The sequence below is a fragment of the Molossus molossus genome, unplaced genomic scaffold, assembly GCF_014108415.1.
Source record: "Molossus molossus isolate mMolMol1 unplaced genomic scaffold, mMolMol1.p scaffold_m16_p_20, whole genome shotgun sequence".
In the NCBI taxonomy this organism is placed as follows: domain Eukaryota; kingdom Metazoa; phylum Chordata; class Mammalia; order Chiroptera; family Molossidae; genus Molossus; species Molossus molossus.
In genome coordinates, this window is record NW_023425356.1 from 13,386,841 (window position 1) to 13,413,090 (window position 26,250).

Sequence of the window (26,250 nt, forward strand, 5' to 3'; positions counted from 1 at the left end):
GGAATTACTGAAAGGAAAAAAAGCAAAACAATTATTTTCTCTGTTTAACCTAGAATTTTGACACCTCTATTTTCTTTTAACCCTCACTGAGGATATTTTTCCATTTATCTTCAGACAGAGTAGGAAGGGGAGAGAGAGAGAAAAACATGTACACAAGAGAGGCATATTGATTGGTTGCCTCCCATATGACCCTGACCAGGACCGGGGACAAACTGCAACCAAGGCACGTGCCCTTGACCGAGATTGAACCCGTGACTCTTTGGTCCTTGGGCCGACGCTCCAGCCACTGAGCCAAACCGACCAGAGCACCTTGATGTATTTTAGAGTAGATGTAGTATTTGCCAACTTCTAAAAATTTGACTCTTTGGACATGTCTTGAGTGAAACTTAAAAAATGGGTTGCTCATGTCAGACGTAACCAGTTACATTGTGCTATGTAGTTTTTCATCTTCTGCCTTGTGAGAAGAAAGTCAACTTCCTTATTTTGTAACAACAAAGAAGTATGAGGGAGATGAAATGATGCAAAGCCACAGTTGGTTGAACCAAGCTATTGATTCTCCTTTTTGGGTCTTAGACTCTTTTGAGATTCTGATGAAACTGTGGATCTTCTCAGAAAAATATACTCATAATGTTTTGTGTACACATTTAGGGGTTTCATAGACCCCCTGGTTAAGAAACCTTGCTCTGAGCAATTACCGCTGCTAAAGTGCCATTCCTAGCCCGACTGTTTAGTGGCATCTCTTCAGCATTAGTAATCAGATTGGTATTGTAAAATGTCCTAGGAAGTGGAACCAAATAAAATTACTTTTAGAAGCTAAGGTACAGCTGGGGCTTTACTTGTAAATAAATGATGTGGTAGTTTAGAGAATTTTTGTGTGGTACATAAATGTGAAATGGGATGGTAGGAGGAAGTCATTTTCCCGTGCTGAATAAGTAGGATGCTGCTGTTATAGAGCAGGACTGGGGATAGTTTTTATCTTGCATATCTGGTTATAAGAAAGATTCCTATGGGGATAGTTTATCTTGCATATCTGGTTGTTTGAAAGATTCCTATGGCAGCATCCTTATTCTTACAGCTGAGTTTTTTTAAAAAACAACTTTATTGATATATATATAATTCATATACCATATAGTTCAGCCATTTAAAGTATACAATTCAATGGTTTTAGTATGTTCACAGGGTTGTGAACCATCATAACAGTCTTAGAACATTTTCATCACTATTAGCAGTCAATCCTCATTCTCCTCCAATCCCTGCCCCAGGCAACTGTTGGGGAAAAATCCCCAGAAATTAAGCTTGTCAGTTTTAGATTTGGCAGTTAATCCAAAGAAATGACACGTAGCCTTGTCCAGATTCATGAGAACTTTATTAGCAGGGAGAAACTTACATACTCAGGCAAAGCAGCTGCTCCCAGTGGTGGCAGGCCAGGAAGAATCCATAACACCTCCAGGACAGGGCCCCTTGTCAAAGGGGGTTAACAGCAAAACCATATGGTGGGTAGTCACATAGATCTCCAGAGAGAATAGTGCATTCCTAAGTTAAAAGATAACATCAGGCAGTTATTACACTCTATACATTCATTAACCTCCCTCCTGGGCATGACATTTGTCTCTGGGTAGCATGCCCGCTTTCTGGGTAGTCAGCCAAGCATGAGTTGCAGAGAGTTCAGTAGTCACAGAGTATTCAACATTTCCCAGGTGCCTTTGCTGCTGGAGCAGTATTGCATTTCTAAAGCGAATTCCCTTACAGCAACCACTAATCTACTTTCTGTTTCTAGATTTGATTATTCTAGTATATCATATTCATCACAAAATGTGATCTTTTGTGATGGGCTTCTTTTACTTAGCATAATATTTTTCATCCATGCTGTAGCATGTATCAGAACTCATTTCTTTATATGGCTGAAATGATATTCCATTATGTGTGTGTGTGTGTGTGTATTTTGACTATTGTGAATAATGGTGCTGTGAGCATTGGTATACAAATGTTTAAATCTGTTTTTAATTTTTTGAGTACATATATAGCTAGACGTAGAATTGCTGGGTCATATGATAATTCTATGTTCAACTTTCTAAGGAACCACCAAACTATTTTCCACATTTTACATTCCTATCAGCAATGCACAAGGGTTCTAATCTCCCCCTCTTATTAAATTAGAAGAGCAACAATTTATTCTTCTTAGTTTTTTTTTTCTTTATTGATTTTTAGAGAGAGAAGAAAGGAGAGGGAGGGAGAGAGAGAGATAGAAACATCGATGAGAGAGAACATCGACTGGCCGCCTCCTGCATGCCCCCCACTGGGAATTGGGCTTACAACTTGGGCATATGCCCTGACTGGGAATTGAACTGGTGACCTCTTGGAGCATGGGTCGATGCTCAACCACTGAGCCACACCAACTGGGCAATTCTTTTTAGTTTTTAACTTAATACATGAAAATATGGAATGCTTCACGAATTTGCATATCATCCTTATGCAGGAGCCATGCTAATTTTCTCTGTATTGTTCCAATTTTAGTATATGTGCTGCTGAAGTAAGCACAAGAGTTGTAATTTCTGCACCTGCTTGCCAACATTGGTTAGTTTGTGTGTGTGTTTTAAATTATTTTTTACTACCCACCATATGTTTTTGTTTTAATAATAGTCATCCTTATGGATGTGAAGTGATACCTCATTGTGGTTTTGATTTGCATTTCCTTAATGATTAGTGATGTTGAACATCTTTTCATGTGCTGTATATCTTCTTTGAAGAAGTCTCTTCGAATCCATTGTCCACTTTTGAATTGTTTTTTTTTTTGTCGTTGTTGAGTTGTAGAAATTATTTATGTATTCTAGGTATTAACCCCTTATCAATATATATGACTTGCAAATATTTTATCCCATTTTATGGGGTTGCCTTTTCACTCTGTTGAGCATATCCTTTGATGCACAAAAGTTTTTTGTTTTTTGTTTTTTTTTTGTTCAGGTAGAGTGGGAGGGAGAGAGAGGAACAGAGAGAGAGAGAGAGAAACATCGACGTGAAAGGGACACATCGAGTGGCTGCCACCCGCACAACCGACCAGGGCCGGGGACAAACTGCAACCGAGGTACGGGCCCCCAGTGGGAACCGAACCCGGGTCTCTCAGGACCGCAGACCGATGCTCTAACCGCTGAGCCAAACCGGCCAGGGCTGCACAAAAGTTTTTAATTTTGATGATGTCCAGTTGGTGTGTTTTTTCTTTTGTTGCTTGTACTTTTGGTGTCATATCCAAGAAATTGTCACCAAATCCAATGTCATGAAGCTTTTCTCCTGTGTTTTCTTCTAAGAGGTTTAGAGTTTTACAGGTTTAGCTCTTACATTTAGGTCTCTGAGCCATTTTGAGTGAATTTTTAACTATGGTGTAAAGTAAAGGTCCAGTTTCATTCTTTTGCATGTGGATATTGCTTTCTCAGCACCATTTGCTAAAAGGCTATTATTTTCCAATTGAATTTTCTTGGCGTCCTTGTCAAAAATCCATAAATGATCATGCATGTAATGGTTTATTTCTGGACTGTCAATGTTTTTCTCTTGGTCCATGTCCTATATCTCTATATACTGGTACCACACTGTTTTGATTACTGTAGCCTTGTAGTCGGTTTTAAAATTAGGAAGTGTGAGTCCTCTCATTTTGTTTTTTTTTAAAGATTGTTTTGGCTATTCAGTGTTCCTTGAGATTTCATAAGAATTTTAGAGTGGATTTTCTCTTTTTGCCAAAAAAGTAATTGGTTTTTAAAATAGTGATTGAATTGAATCTGTAGATTGCTTTGGGAAGTATTTCCATCTTAAAAATGTTGTTTTCTGATCAGTAAACATTTATTTAGGTTTTCTTTTGCAGTTCTTTGTAATTTTCATGGTATCAGTTTTACACTTTTGTTAAATTTATTTCTGAGTATTCTTTTCTTTTTGATGATATAATGAATGTAATTATTTACTTAATTTCTTTTCAGGTTGTTCATTGCTAGTGTATAGAAATACAGTGAGTTTTATAATTGATCTTGTATTCTGTGACCTTGTCGAACTCTTTTTTTTCTAATAGTTTTCTAATAGAACTCTAGTTCTAACAGTTGTGTGTGTGTGTGTGTGTGTGTGTGTGCGCGCGTGTGTGTGTGCGTGTATTCCTTATGATTTTCTAACTACAAGATCATGTCATCTACAAATAGAGATAGTTTTACATCTTCCTTTCTTTTTTTCCCCCTTGCTTAATTGCTTTTTATTGAACCACTACTATAGTGTTGAATATCAATAGCAAGAGTGGACATCCTTGTTTTGTTCTTGATTTTAGGGAAAAGGCTTTCATTCAGTCTTTCACTATTAAGTATGCTGTCAACTGCGGATTTATAGCAGATGTTTGAGAGTCTTGAAGTCAAATGTATATACCCTCTCTGGATATTAGTGGCTTCAGATATGCTAGAAACATTAGAATTATTTAAAATAACAAATGACAAATAATATTTTCTGTTTGTGTAGATGTAGAGCTTTTGTTGTTACTTTATTTTAAGCTATATGAAAAGTACTATCTGGATAATAGCTTCCCATTCTGCCTTCAAAATTAAGCTTTTTCATTCTATAATATTAAAAGTTTTAAATGCTTTTAATTTCATAAGTGCATCATTGTAGAAAAATGAAAAAGATGCAGTAAACCAAGAGACAAAAATTTGAACCTCAAATAGTTCTACCCCTCAGAGGTAACCTGTTATGTTTTGGTTATATTTTGCATTTACTTATATGTGTATATAATTTGTTAATTTTCATCATGTGTTTATTAAGTACCAACTTTGTCAGTTACTCTGGGCACTGGGTTTGCAGTGCTGAACGAAACATTGTCCTTGCCACCTTTACTATAAAGTCTAATAATTGTGAGAAAGATATTATATTATCTTGTTGGTCTGTATTTCTTTGCTAGTTAATGAAGGTATCCATGAGTGATGTTTTTATGTGGATTAAAAGGAGCTGAAATTATCTATACATTCTCCTTTTTAAAATATTTAAAAAAATTTAATTATCTGGAAAACAATTTATGTGACTTTTGTAATTAGTTCATTAAATAAACAGACTGCCCCTTAAAACAAACAAACGAACAAACAAAATGTCCTTGCCTGGAGGCTATAGTTGGTATGGGAAACAGATATTAAGTAAATAATCATACAAAGAATTATATACTACAATTAAGATAAATTCTATAAGGAAAAAATGTAGTTTGCTCTGTGTGTGTGTGTGTGTGTGTGTGTGCATGTGCATGCACATACACGTGTGTATCTTCTGACCATTTATGCCCCAGTTCCTCTTGAATATACTTATTTTTTTTCCATTGCCACTCTTCAGTCCAGGCTGTCTTCCTCCTTTACCTGGGCTACTAGACACTTTCCCTTTATCTACTCCAGCCTCCCTCCAGTCTTTCCCAGAGAGATTTCTTTCAAAACACAAATTTGATCATTTCATTCCCCTGCTTTTCAGTGGTCTCCCACCACTTTTAGAATAAAGGGTTAAATCCTTAATAAGACCTCTGAGCCCCTACCTGGGTTGTCCCATTTCTTTCTGTCTTTTTCTCTAGATTGAATTTATACTGTTTCATCTGGTTTTTCATACTTTATTCCTCTTGGCATCTTTTCAGCACTCCTTTCTTCCAGCACAAGCCCTTGCACATACTGTTCTCATAGTCTGGAGCTTCTCCACCAGCCACTCATTTTTTCTGGTCAGTGTCAACTCGTTTATCAGCTCGAGTGTCACTTTTCCTCACCAATCCCCAGTCTAGGTCAGGTTCCTTTTTTATGTATTTTTATGGAAGCCTATTTATTCTTATTTGAATTATGCATTCAGTGTCTGTCTTCCTCACTAGACAGCAAGGTCTATGAGAGCAGGAACCATGTCTATTTTTAAAATGTCCACTGCCTGGCACAATAAATACTTACGGAGAATGAATGAATGTATGCTATATATAGTTATGTTCCAAATATAAATGTGTGGATATAGAAAAATATATATACTGTATTTCATCAAATCTGCAACACCACTGATTGAAATATGCACCATTTTTCTGTACCTCTAAGAAAAAATACTGCCAATTAAACCATGACAGCTATCAGTTGTAAGACATACCCTGATATCAGAGATGTGAATATGAAAAATATGTGTCTCTTAGAACCAGCGTAATGTAATTAAAAAAAGAGATTATATTTAACTTGTAATATGCTTTTTCTATTTAGTATATTGCAAAATATATCTTTACATGTTACTAAATATATTTCTACCCTATCATTAAAATTTTTTTTATTGATTGACTTTAGAGAGAGAGGGAGAGAGAGATAGAAACATCAATGAGAGAGAACATCGATTAGCCGCCTCCTGGATGCCCACTGGGGATTGGGCCCACAACCTGGGCATATGCCTTGACTGGGAATCAAACCAGCGACCTCTTGGTGCATGGGTTGATGCTCAACCACTGGACCACCCTAACATTTTAAAAGTCTGCATTGTATTTGATTTTACAGATTTTATTCTGGATTTAAAAAAAATACTTTACCTCTTTTTTATATGCAAAACAAGTTCATATTTAACTTTTTAAATCCACATTAAAAAGAAAAGTTTTCTCTTTTGCTGATGCTGTGTTTTGGTTTTCAGTTATGTCGTTCTCACAGCTTTGGAGTAATTTCCTGCTGTTGTCTAAATTGTCTCATGATAGATAGCATACCAGATTTGGCCTGTAGGCTATAGTTGGCTGACCTGTGGTTTATACTCTTAAAAAATTGTTGAGGACCCTAAAGAGCTCTATTTTATAGTATAGTATATATGTATACACACACACACACACACACACTGAATTAGTATTTAAAACTGAAGATCTTTTGGGGGTAACAGGGAAGAAGTAAGATTTATTTCCGTGGTTACAAGTTTTTCTCTTATATTACCTTAAGTATAACCATTCATATATGGAGATGGGGTGTTAAAAAAAATTGCCCCTTGTATTACTCCCAGTAGTAGGGAGAGAAGCAAATTGCTTCTTCTATTAATTTCCTGGGTTGAGAGAAGCAACCAGAAGTATGAACAGTTAAATTGGGAAATTCATAAAACAAACATATACAAGTACACATTTCTTTAGCCATCAGAGCAACGATATCAACACACATCACCTCTGGACATGTCCACTATACACCCATGAGAAGAGAATGAAAAGGCAAATAACTTCTTAGTATCATTATGAAAATAATTTTTACTTCACAACCCCCCTGAAAGATTCTTGGGGTCAAACTCCACAGGGTCCCCAGACCACATTTGAGAACTGCTGGCCTAATTCGTAATAAATGTTGAATGGATGAACACAGTACTTGTCCTCTATAGACAGAGAAGCTAAGTTAAGTGCTTGATTTTGCAGTATGAGAGATAAGCTCTGTGACAATTTAGAGTAGGGTCAATTGACCAAGACCTAGAGTAGTCAAGGAAGAAAGAGGGTTTAGAAATTTTTTCTAATCATTTTAATTTGATAGTGTATCAAAAAACCAAAACCAAAAAATCATTGGTAATCCACGAAATAGTTTCTTAAAAACCATTCTGTTCTGTCGTAGAAATGTCCTACAGTTTTCTGAACTTTGTATCAGAAGTTTACAAAAAAGCAAAAGAGATTACACATAGAATTTTCAAAACTGAGGTTTCCTTGTAAATCACAGATATAGTAACAAGGAAGTTTCTGAATAAATATTTGGGAATTATCTGTGAGTGGATTAGCTTATATACATGTCTTTATAGATAAATTTCATTTGTATTTATCAATGAGTTAATTTCTTTGCGATGGCTTTCTTTTGCCTAAAGCTAATAATGTTTTAGTGTAAAAGTTTTTAATAATTTTTCTTTTCATTCCAAATCAATGTTTTGATGGTTTTAATGTTTCAGATTCGTTACATTTCACAAACACAAGGTCTGCCAGCTGAATATCTTCTCAGTGCTGGGACAAAAACAACCAGGTTTTTCAACAGAGATCCTAACTTGGGATACCCACTGTGGAGGCTTAAGGTCAGTCTCCCCTGCTATGTTACCCATACCTGTACTCCTCACTCCCAAATTTAAATTTGAAGTTTATTTATATTTTTATTTTTAAGAGTGTATTACTTTTTTTTCCCTGGTTGGTTATCAAAGTTTATTCTTGAGGTCAAGGAGGGAAAAGTGCTGGTGGGGGGAAATATATGTTTGAAGAAGGGAATACTTTGAAAAATTATTTCATTGTACTCATTTGGCCTTATCCTTAATTAAAGAACAGAATTTTAAGTGCCAGTTTCATTGGCTGAGGTTATTTTGAGTATATGAATCAACAGCTGAGAAAGGGGTATGGAGAGTAGTGCTCACCATTAAGTCATGTAAAAAACTAGAGTAATTTAGTACTGACTGTTTTTTTTAGAGAATTCTCAATAAATATGACAAAACAACATAATTTTCTAACTGCCTACATTAAGGCCTTATATAGCTTATTTAAACAAATATCTGCTTTTTACTTCTGAGTCTACTCCTTTAATCTGAGAGATCCCTGAGTAATTTGATTAATCCTGTGATTCTCTCCCTGAATCTTTGAATATTTAGCATTTGAAATACCATCTCATTTGAAAGTAGCTTTAAGAGAAAAATGGTAATGTCCCATCTTATCTGACATTCTTCAGGAACTGGGCTACATCATTGCTTGCACATTTCTTATATCATTCTTGGAAAAGGGTGGCTACATATCAGGGTCACAATCTCTGCACTGGAAGATGTTTTAGTTGAAAATTACTTCCATGTTTGTCATCTCTGGTTGGCAAGGTGAAAACACTTGTTTCTTGTATTCTGGCTTTTAATAGAATAAAATGTGAAAATAATATACAGATGGAATTTTTAAAAATCTATATTTTACAGACACCCGAAGAACATGAATTAGAGACTGGAATCAAATCAAAAGAAGCTCGAAAGTACATTTTTAATTGTTTAGATGACATGGCTCAGGTGAGTATAGCAACTTTCAGAAAGCCAGACATTTATATATCTCTTTTTTTCAGAGATACACTTCTGTTGGTTATAGTAACAGCAGAGTCGATCTGTTATCTTCTAGTATCTGTTTTCATTTTTTAAAAAAAATGTTTTTATTGAATATTTTAGAGAGAGAGGAAGTGAGAGAGAGACAGAAACATCGATGTGAGGGAGAAACATTGATAGGCTGCCTCCTGCATGCCCCCTACTGGGGATCGAGCCCACAACCTGGGCATGTGCCCTGACCGGGAATCGAACTGGGACCTCTCAGTCCATGGGACGATGCTCAGACCACTGAGCCACACTGGGCGAGCTATGTTTTCATTTTTTTACAGATAAAAATGCATTGATATTCTACCATGTAATAAAAGAACATTTGAATCCTAACAATGGATACATTTATATATTTCTTCCTTGCTTTTGTTAAACTGGTCTTGTTACATGTCAGTATTCTTTTTTTAAGATTTTTAGAGTGAGGAAGGGAGAGGGAGAGAGAAATATCAATGTGAGAGTAAAACATCAGTGTACTGCCTCCTGCACACCCCTAGTCTGCAACTCAGGCATGTGCCCTGACCAGGAATGGAACCAGCAATCTTTTTGTGCGTGGGACAACGCCCAACCCAACTGACCATACCAGCCAGGGTGTTGGTCAGTATTTTGATATATTGTTTGTGAAGGCTTCTTTCTTATCTAATTTCTCTACTAAATAAATACTTATATAAGAGCTAACATTTATTGAGTGCTTATTATGTTCTAAACTCTGTTTAATGTTTTATATTTATGTCATTTAAATTTTTAACAATAGAAACTTATATTTAAGGAAAAATAGTCATTTTTGCTTAACTTGTTTGATTCAGATTTTGAATGAACAGAAATTTGGTTAGCTTTATCCTACCAACATACTCTACCAAATTGAAGATTTTATTTAGAATAAGAAGAACTTCTACCTGTGAAAATGACTAGACTGTAATAAAAATAATTTCCTTAGGTTTTTCTTTTGAGTACTATATATAGTTTGGAGAGAAAGCAGATATTTAGTAGCAGCATTAAAGGTTAAGTAACAAAATACAATATATCTAAATTTTCCTTGGAAGGTGAATATGTCCACTGACTTAGAAGGAACAGACATGTTGGCAGAGAAGGCGGATCGAAGAGAATACATTGATCTTTTAAAAAAAATGCTAACAATTGATGCAGATAAGAGAATTACTCCTCTGAAAACTCTTAACCATCAGTTTGTAACAATGACTCACCTTCTGGATTTTCCACATAGCAATCAGTGAGTATGGTATGGTCTGGGGCGTTTTGCCATGATATGGTCATCTGTTGCATTACCATCTTATAGGTAAAAGGAAATAATCACGTGAGCAGCAGCTTTGGGGCTTACATATTTGGCTCGCTGATGCTTTTCTTTCTCATTAAAAAATAATGAAATTAAAAATCAGATATGTATTTTTCTCTATGGTTATAAAAACTCTTACTCATTTGATCTGAAAATACTTGGTGGGGGGAATGTTGTTCTGTATTCATCTTGAGTTATTTTCATCTGTTTAAATCTTAGCATTTATTTCAATGAATCTTTCATCTCTTTTTCCAGTGTTAAGTCTTGTTTTCAGAACATGGAGATCTGCAAGCGGAGGGTTCACATGTATGATACAGTGAGTCAGATCAAGAGTCCTTTCACGACTCATGTTGCCCCAAATACAAGCACAAATCTAACCATGAGCTTCAGCAACCAGCTTAATACAGTACACAATCAGGTATTCCCTAAATGATTTGGGAAACTCAAACTTAAGTGGGATAGATACTAATAAGAATACAGGGTGAAGTAAAGAAACCAGTCTTGGCTTTGGTGGTCTTACTACTTCTTAAGAATTTTCTGCTTGGCAAAAGTGATGCTAGACAGGGTAGACTGATAATACCTATCAGTCATGTGCTGACAAGAATTAAATATAAAGGCATTATCCATACCCTCAGCCTTAGCATTGTCAAATAAATGGAGCCTGGCTATTGTACTGTTTACTGCTATTAGTTGTACTGACTTTAGCCAGATGACTCTTTCTCTGTTTGAAGGATTTTATATGGCTCATTACATGTATTAAAATTATTTCCAATACTTTTTTTATGCTGTACTAGATTCTCAGAATTTATTAATCTAATAAGTGGAAGTTTGTACCTTTAACCACCTTCACTTTACCCTTCCTGTCCTGCTCTACCCCTAGCAACCACCAATCTACTCTCTGTTTTTATGAGTTTGGTTGAGTGTTTCCAATAATTTACTTTAAGAGTGGTTTTGCATTTGTTTACATTTAAATTTGTTTCTGAAAATGTAAGTTTCCTGAATTCTTAGCTAGGTTTACTTTTTATCCTCACCCGAGGATATTTTTCCATTTTTTGTACAGATAGAGGGGGAGGGAGAGAGAGAGAGAGTGAGAAACATCGACGTGAAGGGACACATCGAGTGGCTGCCACCCGCATGACCAACCAGGGCCGGGGACAAACTGCAACCGAAGTACGTGCCCTTAGCGGGAACCAAACCCGGGTCTCTCCGGACCGCAGGCCGACGCTCTAACCGCTGAGCCAAACTGGCCAGGGCTAGGTTTACTTTTTAAATGGGATTTTGTGGGATCCCATATCTAGAAACTTTTTGCATAGGAAGAAGAGGTAGGGGTTTATATATCCTCAACCGGAACAGGACCATTTTTATTCTTCTTTTTTTTTTAAATCCTCACCTGAGGATATGTTTATTGATTTGAGAGAGAGACAGAGGGAGAGGGAAACATTAATGTGAGAGAGAAATAACAATTGGTTGCCTTCCATACATGCCCCAACCAGGGATCAAACCCATAACCTAGGTATGTGTCCTGATGGGGAATCTAACTCTCAATCTTCTGATGGCACGGGACGATGCTCCAGTCAGTTGAGCCACCTGGACAGGGCCCTTTTTTTATTCTTTGTTTTCGTATTCAACCTTATAATATGCCTTAAATTTAGAGACTGGGAAAATTTCTTAAGCAGAGATTTATTTTAAAGACAGCTAGCATTACATTTTAAAACTTTGTTTTAAGTTTTTCTAAATAGATTCTGTGTGTATAAAACTATTGTTATTTCTGTACCAGTATACAGCTATAATCCTTTTGTTTTTAGGCCAGTGTTTTAGCTTCCAGTTCTACTGCAGCAGCTGCTACTCTTTCTCTGGCTAATTCAGATGTCTCACTGCTGAACTACCAGTCGGCTTTGTACCCATCATCTGCAGCACCAGTTCCTGGAGTTGCCCAGCAGGGTGTTTCCTTGCAGCCTGGAACAACCCAGATTTGCACTCAGACAGATCCATTCCAACAAACCTTTATAGTATGTCCACCTGCTTTTCAAAGTAAGTGGGGAAAATCCTGTATCATATGGTATTATGTCAGACCTACCTGCTTTAGGCAGATCCTTATTAGTTTTGATCTATGACAAATTTAAACTGGCTCAGATTATGAAGATAACTGAAATTAACCAAGTAGATTTACCCCTTTTTATTTTTTATCTAATTATAATATCATCTGGCACATTATAGGAGTTCAATTAATGTTTCCATATTTGAACTGCCTGATTTTATTTTCTTGCCCATTGAAACCTTGTTTTTAATGTCATGTATCTTGTATAAGTCTGTATCTCAATATACAGAATATATAATCTTGAAAAACTTTGTTATATACACAGTTGATATATATTGACCCTTATTTCCTATATCATTCCACTATAAAATAAAATAATAGTGTTCTAAATAAAAGGCAATTTTATTATAAAGTATAAAAATCATGTTTAAGAATGTGGGAACCTCTTAAGTTACATTTAGAAGTAAAGATTGTTATATTGCACTGAAAAATTCTACAAGCTGAGGTACTTGTGTGGGGAAGGCATTAAGATTACCTGCTTCAGTTTATGATCCTATTGTTCCTATAAACTCCTTCAACAAAGGAACAGAGTATCTGAAGAAGACGCCTCTAACCCCATGTGTTGCAGTAAGATTGTAATTTTCACATTCCCATCTTTTCTCATTTTCCCATTGTCCTGTAATTTAGTCTGTTCAGTACCTTTTTTTCCTGAACTATGGGAAGTGTGTGCTTATTGATCTGGTGAGCCATTTAAAAGGTTAAATTTTTTAAAGGATGTTTTCTGACGACACACACTTGTGACTTTCCCATTAGAAAGCCAATGTCAGTGCCCTGTAGGAATAAACCAGGATTCAGGCTTCTCATAGCACTTTCTATAGAAGCAGGTAGCATTTTTATCTTTTAACTTCAGTTACTTATTGACTATGACTCTTTTGTTTGTTTGGTTTCTGACAGAGTCGGAGCAAGCAGAAGGAAAAGAGGGGCTAGGGGAGACTGAGAGATTACCGGGAGGAGAGGAGAGCGATAGTGATGTAAACTGGGGAGAAACCCCAGGGAGAACGGAGGAGCAGATTCAAAACCCGTAAATGCAAATTTAGCCTAACTTTACCAAATTGTTTTCTGCATATGCTTTATGATAGTAAATTCTGTCCCTTGGGTTGTTCCGTGTTGAGTGATTCTTCTACTGAATGTAGCAAATAGCCACCCACCTGCCCCCTCATCTTTTTCAAAGTGAGTTTCATTGAAACAATAGGACTCCCAAGTTTTTTGCTTCTAGTCAGATGATATTTAAGAGATGAGGTACAAGATCTTTTTGGTTCCTTTAACAAAACAAAATGTCAACAGGGCTAAAGCAGTATAACCCTTTTTAATATAATTAAGTAAGTATAAGCTTTGGAAACTTTTTTTTCTTATTTAGGAAGTCTAAATCACCTGAGGAGCTAGGTAGAGCAAATTTTAAAATTTCCGAATGAAAGGGAGTTTTTTAAATTAAGGAAATGGTGATGATGAAAGCTGATATGTATTACTACGTGCCAGTTAATGTTCTGAATACTTTCACATGTACTAATTCATTCTCACAAACAACCCTAGGAAGTAGGTAATGTCATTATGCCCAATTTATAGATGAGAAAGTTGATCATGATTCCCTCATCTGCCTGTTTGTTTATAACTAGTTAGTGGCAGAACCACAATTTGATCTCAGGCAGTTGGGTTCCTAGCTTCTGTATTTTGAAGTATTATTCCATACGACCTCTCAGTATTTACACTCAGATAGCTGTAAAGAATTGTCAGTTGATTTGCCAGCCACAGCCACATGCTGATTTCTGCCCAACAGTTCTAGTTATTCCAGGTTGTCTACTTTTCTTTTACCATCTGCTCATTTACAAAATGCCTATACTTAGAGGAGAAATAGACCCTTAGAAATTAGACAGTTTCACTCTTTTTTCCAAATGTCCATAGTTTTTTATGTAATAGGCTGTGTTCAGTAAATACAAAATAAAATTGTAATCCTTCTTAGTTCAGGGAAGAACCTTCTAAAAGTGTTGGAAGGCTTTTGTTGATGTCTTTGTTTCTACTTAGGGTTCCCTGAAACTAGCTTGACTGCGGTGGCTTAGCCTAAATTACTATAGCAATACTTAGAGTCACATTTGTAGGTCAGTACTATAAATACTACTTTCTATTCTATTCTAGTTAACCAAAATAGATACTCATGTTGCTCAGTGGAAACTATTATTCTGTAATTTTGTCCCCTTTTACTTCATCATCCTGGGACACATAGATGAGTTTCTATAGTGAACATTTCTTCCTCAATTTTGCTTCCTTGCTTTCTACTAAATTGTAGGAGGCTATTACAATAATATTGTTTTGCAGTTAGCCATATGTCCTGGGAATATAGACAAGAATTTTAATATTGCTTGGCTTTCTTATTAGATAGCATTGTCTTAGGAAGAAGGACTGGTAAATATTTTTATCTGGATATCTGGATTTGTTACTTTTTATTTTTATATAAGTAGCACTTTTAAAAAAGTTATTAGAGTGTTTTAATTATTTTACTAGTCTCTCTTACTTTGTACATTGTGTTTATGGTTTCCTCTATGACAGTTTGTTATTAAATTACTTGTAAATTACTGAAATGAAAAATTGACCAACAGCTTGCTGTAAGCAACAGTGTTAGAGTTTATGAGTTATGCTCATTTGCTACCTCTCCATACTGAGAAAAATTAGTTGGTGATAGCTTAAAAAGTATCACTGATGGAGTATCTAATTAAACTGTTTGTATTCTTATTTAACAAAACTGAAGGCATTAATGAATTGGAGGCCTAACAGAAACTTAACTTCTCTACACGGAAAATTTTGTTAGGGTAGATGTAAAAGAAAGCTGTGAAGGCTCTCTTCTTGATTCTTGGCAAAGAGAGAGCTATCTTGAGCCCTCCTTCCCCAGAATGAGATATTTCTATTTGTAGGAAACATTTAGCATTTGTGCCCAGAGTGTAATGAATAAATGAGACATGGTCACTGTTTTAAAGGCAGCACAAAGTTCTTGATTTTCCTAGCTGTCCAAGCTGTAGAAGAGCCTTATTAAAAATCTGTCAGTGACAACAGCAGATTTCTAAAATAAGTAGAAAAAAGTGTTTCTGTGCAAACCAACATGATTACCTTTTAAATATTTTTATCCTAGGCATAATTTAGTTCACCTATTGGCTAAAGAAAAAATACTTGACTAATTGGCAAACTAGGTGGTAGTTTTTTGAGGAGTGGGGTAAAAAAATCCCCATAAAACATTCTGAACAAAGGGTAATTGGTTTGATAAAGTATTGAGCTTTTCATAAAATGTTCTTACTTAATTTAACAAGAAATTGTATTTCAGTCTATGCTTTTTTTTTAAATCCTCACCCGAGGACATTTTTCCATTTTTTGTTCAGGTAGAGTGGGAGGGAGAGAGAGGAACAGAGAGAGAGAGAGAAACATCGATGTGAAAGGAACACATCGAGTGGCTGCCACCCGCACAACCGACCAGGGCCGGGGACAAACTGCAACCGAGGTACGCGCCCTTAGCGGGAACCGAACCGGGGTCTCTCAGGACCGCAGGCCGACGCTCTAACCGCTGAGCCAAACCGGCCAGGGCCAGTCTATGCTTTTTAATTGATTACGTTTAAGAAACAATTTTTCCCCCCTAGTGGATTAAAAGTTGGATATAATTTACCAAGTAAAGTTTTTTTTTGTTTTTATCTACACTGTTTGTTAATGGGAACGGGATGGGTGTTGTGTTTTGTTTTGTAGGATAAAAAAAAATTTCAGAATTTCCTTAAATCAGCCCTCCATGTATCAGATGTCTTTTCATTAATCCCACCTGCAAGGACCATGTATATATATATATATTTTAAATATGTTTTTATTGCCTAGCTGGTATGGCTCAGTGGTTGAGTGTCAACCCAGGCACCAAGAGGTCGCCAGTTCGATTCCCAGTCAGGGAACATGCCCAGGTTGTGGGCCTGATCCCCAGTGGGTAGCATGCAGGAGGTGGCCATTCGATGTTCTCTCTCTCATCGATGTTTCTGTCTCTCCCTCTCTCTCTCAAATCAATAAAGAAATCAACATTTTTTTAAATGTTTTTGTTGGTTTATTTTTAGAGAGAGAGGAAGGGAAAGAGAGATAGAAACATCTATGTGAGAGAGAGATCAAACAGCTGCCTCCTGCATGCCCCACCCCCACTGGGGTTTGAGCATGCAACCTGGGCATGTGCCCAGACCAAGAATCGAACTGGGACCTCTTAGTCTGTGGGACGATGCTCAGTCCACTAAGCCACATTGGCCAGGTTGTCTTCCTAAACTCCCCAACCTTCCATGAATCGATTCTGTCTTAAGTATCTAGAACTAAAACTTACTAAGCAGCAGATTATTTAAACAGAGAAGCTAACAACAGATACCCGCTCCTCCCAACAAACAAACAAACAATATCCCCAGACCTCACAAAGCAATTGAACTGTGGTGGTGTTTCCACAGCTGGACTGCAGGCAACAACAAAGCACTCTGGATTCCCTGTGAGGATGGATAATGCTGTGCCCATTGTACCCCAGGCGCCAGCTGCTCAGCCACTACAGATACAGTCGGGAGTTCTTACGCAGGTAAGAGCCAGAGTGACTTGGATACTCAGTGCTGCTAAAGCACTGTTGAGAATCAGATATTGTGTCCTAGGAAATGATATTTGCTTTGAGTGTAAGATCTTTCTTGGTCATGATTCAGTGGACTTAACTGAAACATCTATAGTGAACAATTTACTCATCCTACCTCTGCCAGTGCCTTCTTTAGACTTGTAGGAATAAAGAGCCAGCCTTTGAGAAATTGTCTTTTGAGTAAATTTACTCTAATTTTATGAGATGAAGTTAATTTTTTACGTTGGCACTTTTAGAGGTATTGTATACATGTAGCAACATTTTTATTCTAAAAATAAAAGGTTCCCCTTTTGCTCCCTTGATGTTTTTCTGTGGTCCCTCTTCCAGAATTTCATTACAGTTCAGAGGCTGGATCATATTAGGGTGCCTCTTCAAGCATTACATTCCTTTATTCCTTGTGTCTCACTGGCCTGTAGAAAGCTTTGAATCTTTATACCTGCCATGGAACATATGACTAAGAAGGTCAAGAAAATCATAAAGTATTCATACAAGCAACATATATTTTCCATTCGATATGTAAATGTTTATGGCCCATGACACACGGGAAATTCTGAAATCCCAAACACCTACTTTGTGAGTAGGACTCCTTAGTACCTGCCTTTGCGAAATGAGTTTTGTAGAACTGACTCTCTGAATCTGGCCCAAGAAGGATTCCTATACTTGCTTGCTTTAGGCCTTGACATTTGACCTAGTGGGCCCATGCTGTGCAGAGGTGAAGGAGAAAGTTGTGTTTGGTACGTGCATCTGAAGTGATAGGAAATTACTGCTTATTGGTGATGGTAACTTGGGGGGGATGAGAACCCTTCTAAATCCAGATAACCTGCCTCCGTGTTTGTTTTACTCACCTGCCTAATCTACGTTTCAGGGAAGCTGTACACCACTAATGGTAGCAACTCTCCACCCTCAAGTAGCCACCATCACACCGCAGTATGCGGTGCCCTTTACCCTGAGCTGCGCAGCCGGCCGGCCGGCGCTGGTTGAACAGACTGCTGCTGTACTGGTAATTCCCCTCACTTGATTGTTACTAACAGAATTTCTTTGGTTTCTTTCTTTTTTTATATTTTTCCTGTTCGTTTTTGTTCTGTTTTCTCATTTTTCAAAACAAAATTTTTAACTTAGTTTTACAGAGGGCATGGAAGCATGTGCCATCTTGTGGCTGTGTTCTTGCTACATCTTTAATGTCTCATTGTTTTCCTCCCCTGCATCTGCTGAAGCACTGTTTGACTCGGGTGTTCAGTGTGGCCCTGTAAGGAGCCCTGGCCCTTGACTCTTCTTTGCCAGCCTAGTGTGGTAAAAGCTTGGTGTAGTCTCAGAAGAGCCTCGACACTGTTTCCTGCCCCATCTTTTACCCTCTGATCCTTGAAAAGGAAAAAAATGGCCACTAGTTTGGCTTTGCTGCAGGCACCTGGATGGCCATAATTTGAACTTGGCAAGTTAGCTTCTTTCTTTGTGTGCTGTTTTAAGCTTCTAAAATTTTGTGATGTAGAAATGTTTAAGACACTCTTAACTTATTTGCTTCATCAGTTGATATTAATTTTCCTTCTGTGAACACATGAAGATAACTCTTTGCCACTTGTGATCAGTGGCAGCTTGTATCTTCCATTTAAAGATGTTCCCTTTACAATTCCTTTAGATCATAGCTGTTGATTGAAATTAAAGGTGAACTAATTTTTAGGGGTTTGTGGAGAAATTATTTTACAAATAGGTCTTTATACAAAGGTGAAAATATGGATGAAAAACTTTATGCAAATACAGTATTTGTTACTAAAAGTTCTGGGGAAACGTTATTAAATACAGGCATGGGGCTTAGAGATAGGAAGAACAAACAAGCAGGACATGAGGAGTATTTCCAGATTTATAACTTTAAGAATGATTTTTGGATGTGTTTTGGTTTATTTGGGGGAGTTAGAATTGTTTATTATTATTATTATTTGAAATTTAAAAGTAGGCAAGCATTTTAAAACCTAACTGGCACTATGAGTTCTGATATTTCTACATCCTTCAAAGAGGCTTCCAGTTTCTTCTGTTTTTTTTCGAGGACTCATGTGAATGAAAACACTTCCAGAAACATACTTTGCTTGTTGGAATTTGTTTGGTTTTCAGTTTAAAAGTCTTTATCACCTCCAAATTAATTGTATCACAAGCATAACACCTGAGTTCAAGGAAGTCATATAGTCTAACTCGAGCCACTGGTCTTAATTGATCACCTAGAGTTTCGAGCTTGGGAATGTTAGTTGACACTTCTCCTTTGCTGCTTCTCTTAAGTTTGCACTGGCCATTTGCTAAGCTTTGCATATTTTTGTTCTCCTCTGTTAAAACAGTTTCGTCGCTTGGAACGCCAGATTTCTGCCTCACGTTGGAATGTTATTTCTTGCTCTGTATTAAACTCCATGCTTTGTCTTGTGCAGGTGTTGGCTTATGGAAAGGCGCGTGGTGTGACTTAACATACTTCTCTAATTTTTTGTTTTGTTTTGTTTTGTTTTAAATTTTGCTATGGTAGCAGACATGTTTGCAGTTTCTCTGCTTTGAAGGCTTCTTGTTTGGAACCAGTATTTGTAACAAGTGGATCTGTTACTTGCAGAAATATTTTAAAATCAGTGTCTGATGGCCTTGCAGTTTGAAATTCAAGAAACAGAATCATATGTACCTAAACACTGTAGGTAATTAATTGTATTGTAGACTTCAAGTATAAAAAGGAAACTTTCAAATCTGTTTGTAATTTTTTAGAAAATGCCAGAATTTTTGTAAGAAGCACAGAAAACATATTCATGCTGTCTGTTGCAAGTGACAGGGCTTGTGAAAAATGAGAAATGATATATTTTCTTGTAGCAATTAGTTTTATGTTGAAATATGTTTGAATGATACATAAAACATGTTTTAGGTAACTATAAAATGAAATATGGTGCTCTCTGCATCTATTTCGTAAATATTTTACTTATTGCCTTATTTTAAGATTCTATTAAGTGCCTAAAAATGATGCAGTTAGCTTTCTCTTGCTGGCACGAGCTTGTTTACCAAAGGATTTTGGCCTTTGGTCATGCACATCTGGCTCCATTTTCCAAGTACTACCCTTTTAAAAAGGAACCATTCTCCCCTTTATTTTATGGGTTTAACTGACCTGATGTCTTATCTGGTGCACAAAATTTAAATTCCTATTTTTAACCTCAGGGGAGCTGTCTTAATTCTTTCTAGGGATATTCTTTAAATCTTTGCAAAAACAATACTTCAGCATTTAACCAGAGATTACCTCTGAACTCTCAGATTCCTTTACTTGATAGTATAATAGGGTCTCTTAACCACAGGGACTTGGTCAGGTTATGGAGGTGGCCAAGAGGAAGCAGCATGTTCTCTTTCCCTATTCATAAGATTTGTAACCTTGAGCCCCTTTCTTTTTTAATCTCTGCAAGTTAACAATCTACAAGCAACTTCTTTTAAGATGTGAATTTTTCTTTCATCTAAAAAACAAAAGAAAAAGTCAAGAATGAGTCCATCTAGATCTTTCTGTGTGTGTTTCCTTACAGCAGGCTTGGCCTGGAGGAACTCAACAAATTCTCCTGCCTTCAACTTGGCAACAGTTGCCTGGGGTAGCTCTACACAACTCGGTCCAGCCCACGGCAGTGATTCCAGAGGCCATGGGCGGTGGCCAGCAGCTCACTGACTGGAGGCAAGTGCCCTGTGTTCCTCTCGGGGAGATTTGCAAGGGCAGGTCCCACAGGGCAGGGATGCTTGGTGACTTGATGAGACTGGGAAGAAAATAAAGGAAAGGAGAGATTTATCTTTGTTTGAAATCCTTTAAGAAGAGAACCCATATCAGGCTAAGGGAGAGAGTTATAAGCAAACTTTGAATACAGGAAAATAATGAGCTCTAAGCTCAGGAATCATATACTTCAGATTTAAAGAAAGTCTTATGCAATTAGAAACCATACAATGAAAACCTAAAGCCTTGTCCACGTGTTACGTAACAAATAAAATGCAGCTCTGTTGGGTTGTTTGAATTGCTGTTAATAGCTATTTGGCCCTTATTTGCCAGTGTTTTGAGCATTCACTCTTCTCCGTTTCTTCCTGTTGATGCAGGAATGCCCACTCTCATGGCAGCCAGTATAGCACTGTCATGCAGCCGCCATCCTTGCTTACCAGCCATGTGACACTGGCCACCGCTCAGCCCCTGAATGTTGGTGTTGCCCATGTTGTCAGACAACAACAGTCCAGTTCCCTGCCTTCAAAGAAGAATAAGCAGTCTGCTCCAGTCTCTTCTAAGTAAGTCTCGTTAGAGCTGAGAGTTAAAGAGGACCAGTTTGGGAGAAATGTTGCCTGGCATTTAGCATGTTGTGGTATAGACACTTTTGGTAGGAGGCAGCAAGTGGCTGCCAAGCTGAAGATGAGCTAACCTTCCACCTGGGCATGCGCACCAGGTGTGTCCTGGCTCTGCTGACCCTTTCTCTCTGCTGCCACTTTGAACCCTGGCCTTCTTTATGCTGCAATTTTTATTGTTCTGCCCACTTTACAGAATGAAAGTTAACTGTGGGGTAAAGGGCATATAAAAATGAGATTTGTGTTGTATTTTGGTATTCTTGTCCCTGGAAACCCTGGCTAGAGTGGTTAGTTATTTTTTATTGGAATTTTTATAGTTAAATGTATTGGCTTAATGATTAGATAAAAAGGAATCAAAGAGCTAATTGGAGAGTGTTTGGGGGAAAAGATGTATTGTTTTGGGGGCCAAGAACTGAGTGGTCTTATCTTTTCCTACAGGTCTTCTCTGGATGTTCTGCCTTCTCAAGTCTATTCCCTGGTTGGGAGCAGTCCCCTCCGTACCACATCTTCCTATAATTCCCTAGTCCCTGTGCAAGATCAGCATCAGCCAATCATCATTCCAGATACCCCCAGTCCTCCTGTGAGTGTCATCACTATCCGCAGTGACACCGATGAGGAAGAGGACAACAAATACAAGCCTAATAGGTAAGATGGGTGAATGGTTCACTCACTTGGTGGCTGCTATCCTTGACTTCAGGAAAGTGGCCCAGCTTGGGCTATGAAAGGAAGGACTGAGAAGAGGTATTTTGGAAGCTTGGCTTTGGATGAGTGAGCCAAAACACTCATGTTTCCTAACAGTATTGTCAGACTTTCTGAAATATTTTGCACATTCATTAGTTGAATCAGTCTTTCAGACACGCTGGATAGAATGTATGTATTAAGCTGTCAGACTGCACTGGCTTGGAATGCACATGGTACTCTGAATATGATCCCCTGTCCTTAAGGGACTGTAGAGTCTGAAAGCAGATTTGTAACAGAAGCATATAAACGAGTAGATAGGAGATTATTTGAAACTCATGTAATTTCTTACTTTGAAAAGATCTCCTTGTAAGAGGTAGAAATTTAAATAGGGCTACTTTCTTTTTCCTCCTCTGTTATATGGTCTGAAAGGTTAAGAGTTTAAGTATCAGATGTTTCCCTCTTATCCTAGCACCTTAATCCAAGTCCTTAACTGGGCAGTTAACTAAGACTGAGAGTGGATACATCTAAGAACGGTGACACACAGTATGAATATTCTGTAGACATTTTCCCCTATTGTCCTGGGTTGTATTCTTCATTGGGCTTCTGGTGTTAGATATATAAGGTAATAAACCTACTTTTATTTGAGGATTAAAAAGTAACTTAGGAAACCTTACAGAGTTTTATATATATATATATGAAGTTTAAATGAACCCAAAAGAATAATTTTAGAATGAACTACTTCAAAAGGGCTGTTTACAAGATGGTATTTTTAAGTACAAAATGGTATTTACAAATGGTAAGTAGACATGGAACTAAATTTTTTTAAAAAATTTTCTTTGTTGATATTAGAGAGAGAAAGAGAAAGGGAGAGGGAAAGAGAGATATATAAACATTGATGAGAATATTGATTGACTGCCTCCTGCATGCCCCCCACTGGGGATTGGGCCCACAACCTGAGCATGTGCCCTGACTGGGACTTGAACTGGCAACCTCTTGGTGCATGGGTCAACACTCAACCAATGAACCACACTGGCGGGGCTGAAACTAAATTTTGAAAATGGTCATTGAACTGATTTGGGGAAGAGAAAAAGTAAACTTCCCCATGAACAGAAGTATCCCGGCAGTGGTGAAGTTATGTAACCAGTAGTATTGCTCTGATGGAAGCTAAGTCTCTTAAAAAATAAGGAAAAACTAAAGTTTGTAAGGTGGGATTGGTTTGTGAAGGAACTTTTCAAAAAAGAAGCATGGTGAGATGTTTGATTAGATATAATAAGGATCCCTTTATTAGTCTATCCAGGGTAATGTGAGAAAAAGTAGCGTTTGAGGAATACTATTGAAATACGGAATGGGAATGACTCAGAGGCAACATGGAATAGTTGTTAGACGCATGTACTCTGGAGTGTTCTGTCCTGCGTCTGAATCCTGTCTTATCACTTGTAGGCCCTTGGTCAAGTTTCTTAGTCTTCCTATTCCTCAGTTTCCTTGCCTGCAAAATAAGGATAATAGTACCTACGTCATAAAAGTGTTCTGATAATTCAGTGAGATGTTTGTAGAGTGTGAGAATAGTGCCTTTTGTGTAATAAGCACTCAGAACTGCTGCTATTATTATTCTCACTGTCATCATCATCATTATGAGAGGACCAGAGACCATCAAAGAAACATTGCTGTAAGGGGGTTGAATTTTCATGTATTTTCTTCTCAGCTCTGGCCCGAAGGCAAGGTCTAATGTCATCAGCTACGTCACTGTCAATGACTCTCCAGACTCTGACTCTTCTCTGAGCAGCCCATATTCCACTGAGACCCTGAGTGCCCTCCGGGGCAATAGTGGGCCCCTTCTGGAGGGGCCTGGCAGAGTCATGGGGGACGGCCCTGGCACCCGAACCATCATTGTGCCTCCATTGAAAACTCAACTTGGTGACTGCACTGTAGCAACCCAGGCCTCGGGTGAGTGTCTTCCCAGCTAGAACTGTATTTCTCCCTTGATGTATGTATGTATCCTTAATATTTTGCTGTAATTTATTTATGCTGATGGTGGAGACCAATAGCATAGATTTTCTTAAAGATTTCTTAATTCAGAAATTAGTTCCTTGTGTTGTGAAATTAATATTTACCATCGGTTTATCTTCCTGTGTTTATTGTGCTTGGATTAATATTAAAACAGATTTGTAGTCTCACAGATATATACTGTTGATGGGAGAAGGTTGACAAGACATATGTTATATGGCAGGGAGAATTAGCAGATAGTGATTTTTTTTTCTTCCCAAAGGTGATTTGATTTTGACAATCCATAAGTGGATAGGAAGTGATAATATTAAAAATGATGGCAAAAGTGTTTTTGGAAAATAATATGAACTTTTGATCTTTTCTCTTACCAGTGTCATAGCATGATGCTTTTGTGAGCTGTATTATCAACCTGATTACCTCCATCTTTATTGCTCTATTAGATGCTAGGCTTTGGTTCCATGGTTCGGTTACTGGGTCATGCTCACTGCAGTACCAAGCCCCAGATTTCCTTGGCCTGACACAACAGTTTACTTCTTACTCACATGACTTCCCAGTGCAGGTGTTTCTGGTTGTAGGCCTGCAGTGAATTAAGGATCAGAGCCTTGGCGTCCTCAGCATCCAGTCAGGAGGAAAAAGAAAGTTTGGGGGAGGCACACACATTTCTTAACCTCTTTAGCCCTGGAAATACAGTCAGCCCTCGTTTATCGTGGTTAATTAGTTCCAGACTCTACCGCGATAAATGAATTCCCGCGGAAATAGGATTCTTTATTTATATACTTACTATGCTGTATTTGAAAAAAACACGTTAGAGTGAAGCCGCGAAAGTCGAAGCACGAAGTAGCAAGGGACGACTGTAGTGAAAACGAATCATGTGGCCCCACCCAGAGTCAAGGGGGCTCAGGATATGTAGTCCTTGACTAGGCAGCTGCTTTCCAGTGGAAACTTAAACACTGGAAGAGGGGAGTACGTATTATTGGTATCAGTATAGCTGTCTCTGCCGTACTTGTGTGAATTAGTGTTTTACTATGAATTGTGTTACTGCCAGACACATATTCTAATTTGAGGGTCTTGTGTTAAGTGTCGACAACTGTCCATTGCAGACAAAGTAGAACTTCCCGGTGCCAGGCACTGAACAAGAATATTAGGAGCTCTGTTCAGGCTGGGTCCAAAGAATATAGGCTGCTCTGCAAATCACTGAATAAATGCTTCAGCTTCCTAGTGGGAGCGCAGAAGGATGCAGATTTTTGAAAACTGATCTTGCTTATTCAACTGCCTTGCAGTTTCTTAGAATTTGAAGATAGTGAGTGCCCAGCAAGATAGATAATCTTGCCTTCCTTAAACCCTTTTGATACTTAAATGTCCTAAGTATTTCCAATATCTTACTCAGCTTCATGTTGTCATTTCTGTACTTGTTTAATCCCTTCCTACATAAAACTAGGCTCCTTGGGGTAGAAACTGTGCCTTATTTGTGTTTGTACTTCAATAGTACCTTGCACATACAGAAGATTAGAGAATACCTACTGAAGTGTTGGAGATTCCTTTTTGAGCTTTGTAGCAAGACAGAAAGGAAATGGATAATACAGTTTGTGTCCTAGTGTAAATGTAATTCAGAAACTAAGATACACATGAAACCAGAACTCCTGCAAACCTCATACAAATGTGGACCGAGTATATTGTACGATGCCATCTGAGGTTTAGTCCAATGATTCTGAACAGATACCTGCTCATACCTAACAAAGGGCTTGACCTCTCTTAGGTCTCCTGAGCACTAAGACCAAGCCGGTGGCCTCGGTGAGTGGGCAGTCCTCTGGATGCTGTATCACCCCCACAGGGTATCGAGCGCAGCGTGGGGGCACCAGCGCAGCACAGCCACTCAACCTCAGCCAGGTAAGCGCTAGGGGCTGCTGGCTTCTGTTTGGGGCTCCTCCTGCTGTTACTCTCTGGAAAACCCTGCTTCTGGCTGGTCTGCTGAATAAAGCCAAATGAAGCTCTTTTTGTGTCAAACCGTTTGGTGTTCTGTGGCCTGTGTCAGATCTGCATGTGCTTCTCTTCATCCCTGTGTGAGTGTTCAGGACGTACAGCCCAGGTTTTCCATCAGACCTTCTGGTCTGCCCTGGAAGATTAGAGAAATGTCTGGAATGTGGAAAGAGCCTAAGATGCTTTAGTCCGGATCTGGTTCTGCACCACCACATGCTTTGAGAC

The 26,250-nt window shown here is 37.9% G+C and overlaps 1 protein-coding gene and 1 non-coding gene across 9 annotated transcripts in view; one reads left to right on the top strand and one right to left on the bottom strand.

Annotated features, from left to right (window-relative positions):
* Nucleotides 1-26,250, top strand: part of HIPK1 (homeodomain interacting protein kinase 1) — a 53,213-nt gene that overhangs the window by 21,525 nt on the left and 5,438 nt on the right. For 7 of the 8 annotated variants that reach the window (XM_036272297.1, XM_036272300.1, XM_036272302.1 and 4 more), the window contains 12 exons: nt 7,900-8,019; nt 8,890-8,976; nt 10,095-10,279; nt 10,598-10,760; nt 12,148-12,373; nt 16,883-17,004; nt 17,918-18,052; nt 20,574-20,716; nt 21,127-21,309; nt 21,802-22,008; nt 23,747-23,988; nt 25,805-25,935. In XM_036272297.1, the coding sequence (XP_036128190.1) occupies nt 7,900-8,019; nt 8,890-8,976; nt 10,095-10,279; nt 10,598-10,760; nt 12,148-12,373; nt 16,883-17,004; nt 17,918-18,052; nt 20,574-20,716; nt 21,127-21,309; nt 21,802-22,008; nt 23,747-23,988; nt 25,805-25,935 (1,944 nt within the window). The remainder of the gene's footprint in view (nt 1-7,899; nt 8,020-8,889; nt 8,977-10,094; nt 10,280-10,597; nt 10,761-12,147; nt 12,374-16,882; nt 17,005-17,917; nt 18,053-20,573; nt 20,717-21,126; nt 21,310-21,801; nt 22,009-23,746; nt 23,989-25,804; nt 25,936-26,250) is intronic. The other variant, XM_036272299.1, reaches the window with a different exon arrangement.
* On the bottom strand, nt 2,432-2,538 carry LOC118638092. The gene has a single exon (XR_004961050.1). It is a non-coding gene; the product is annotated as a U6 spliceosomal RNA (small nuclear RNA).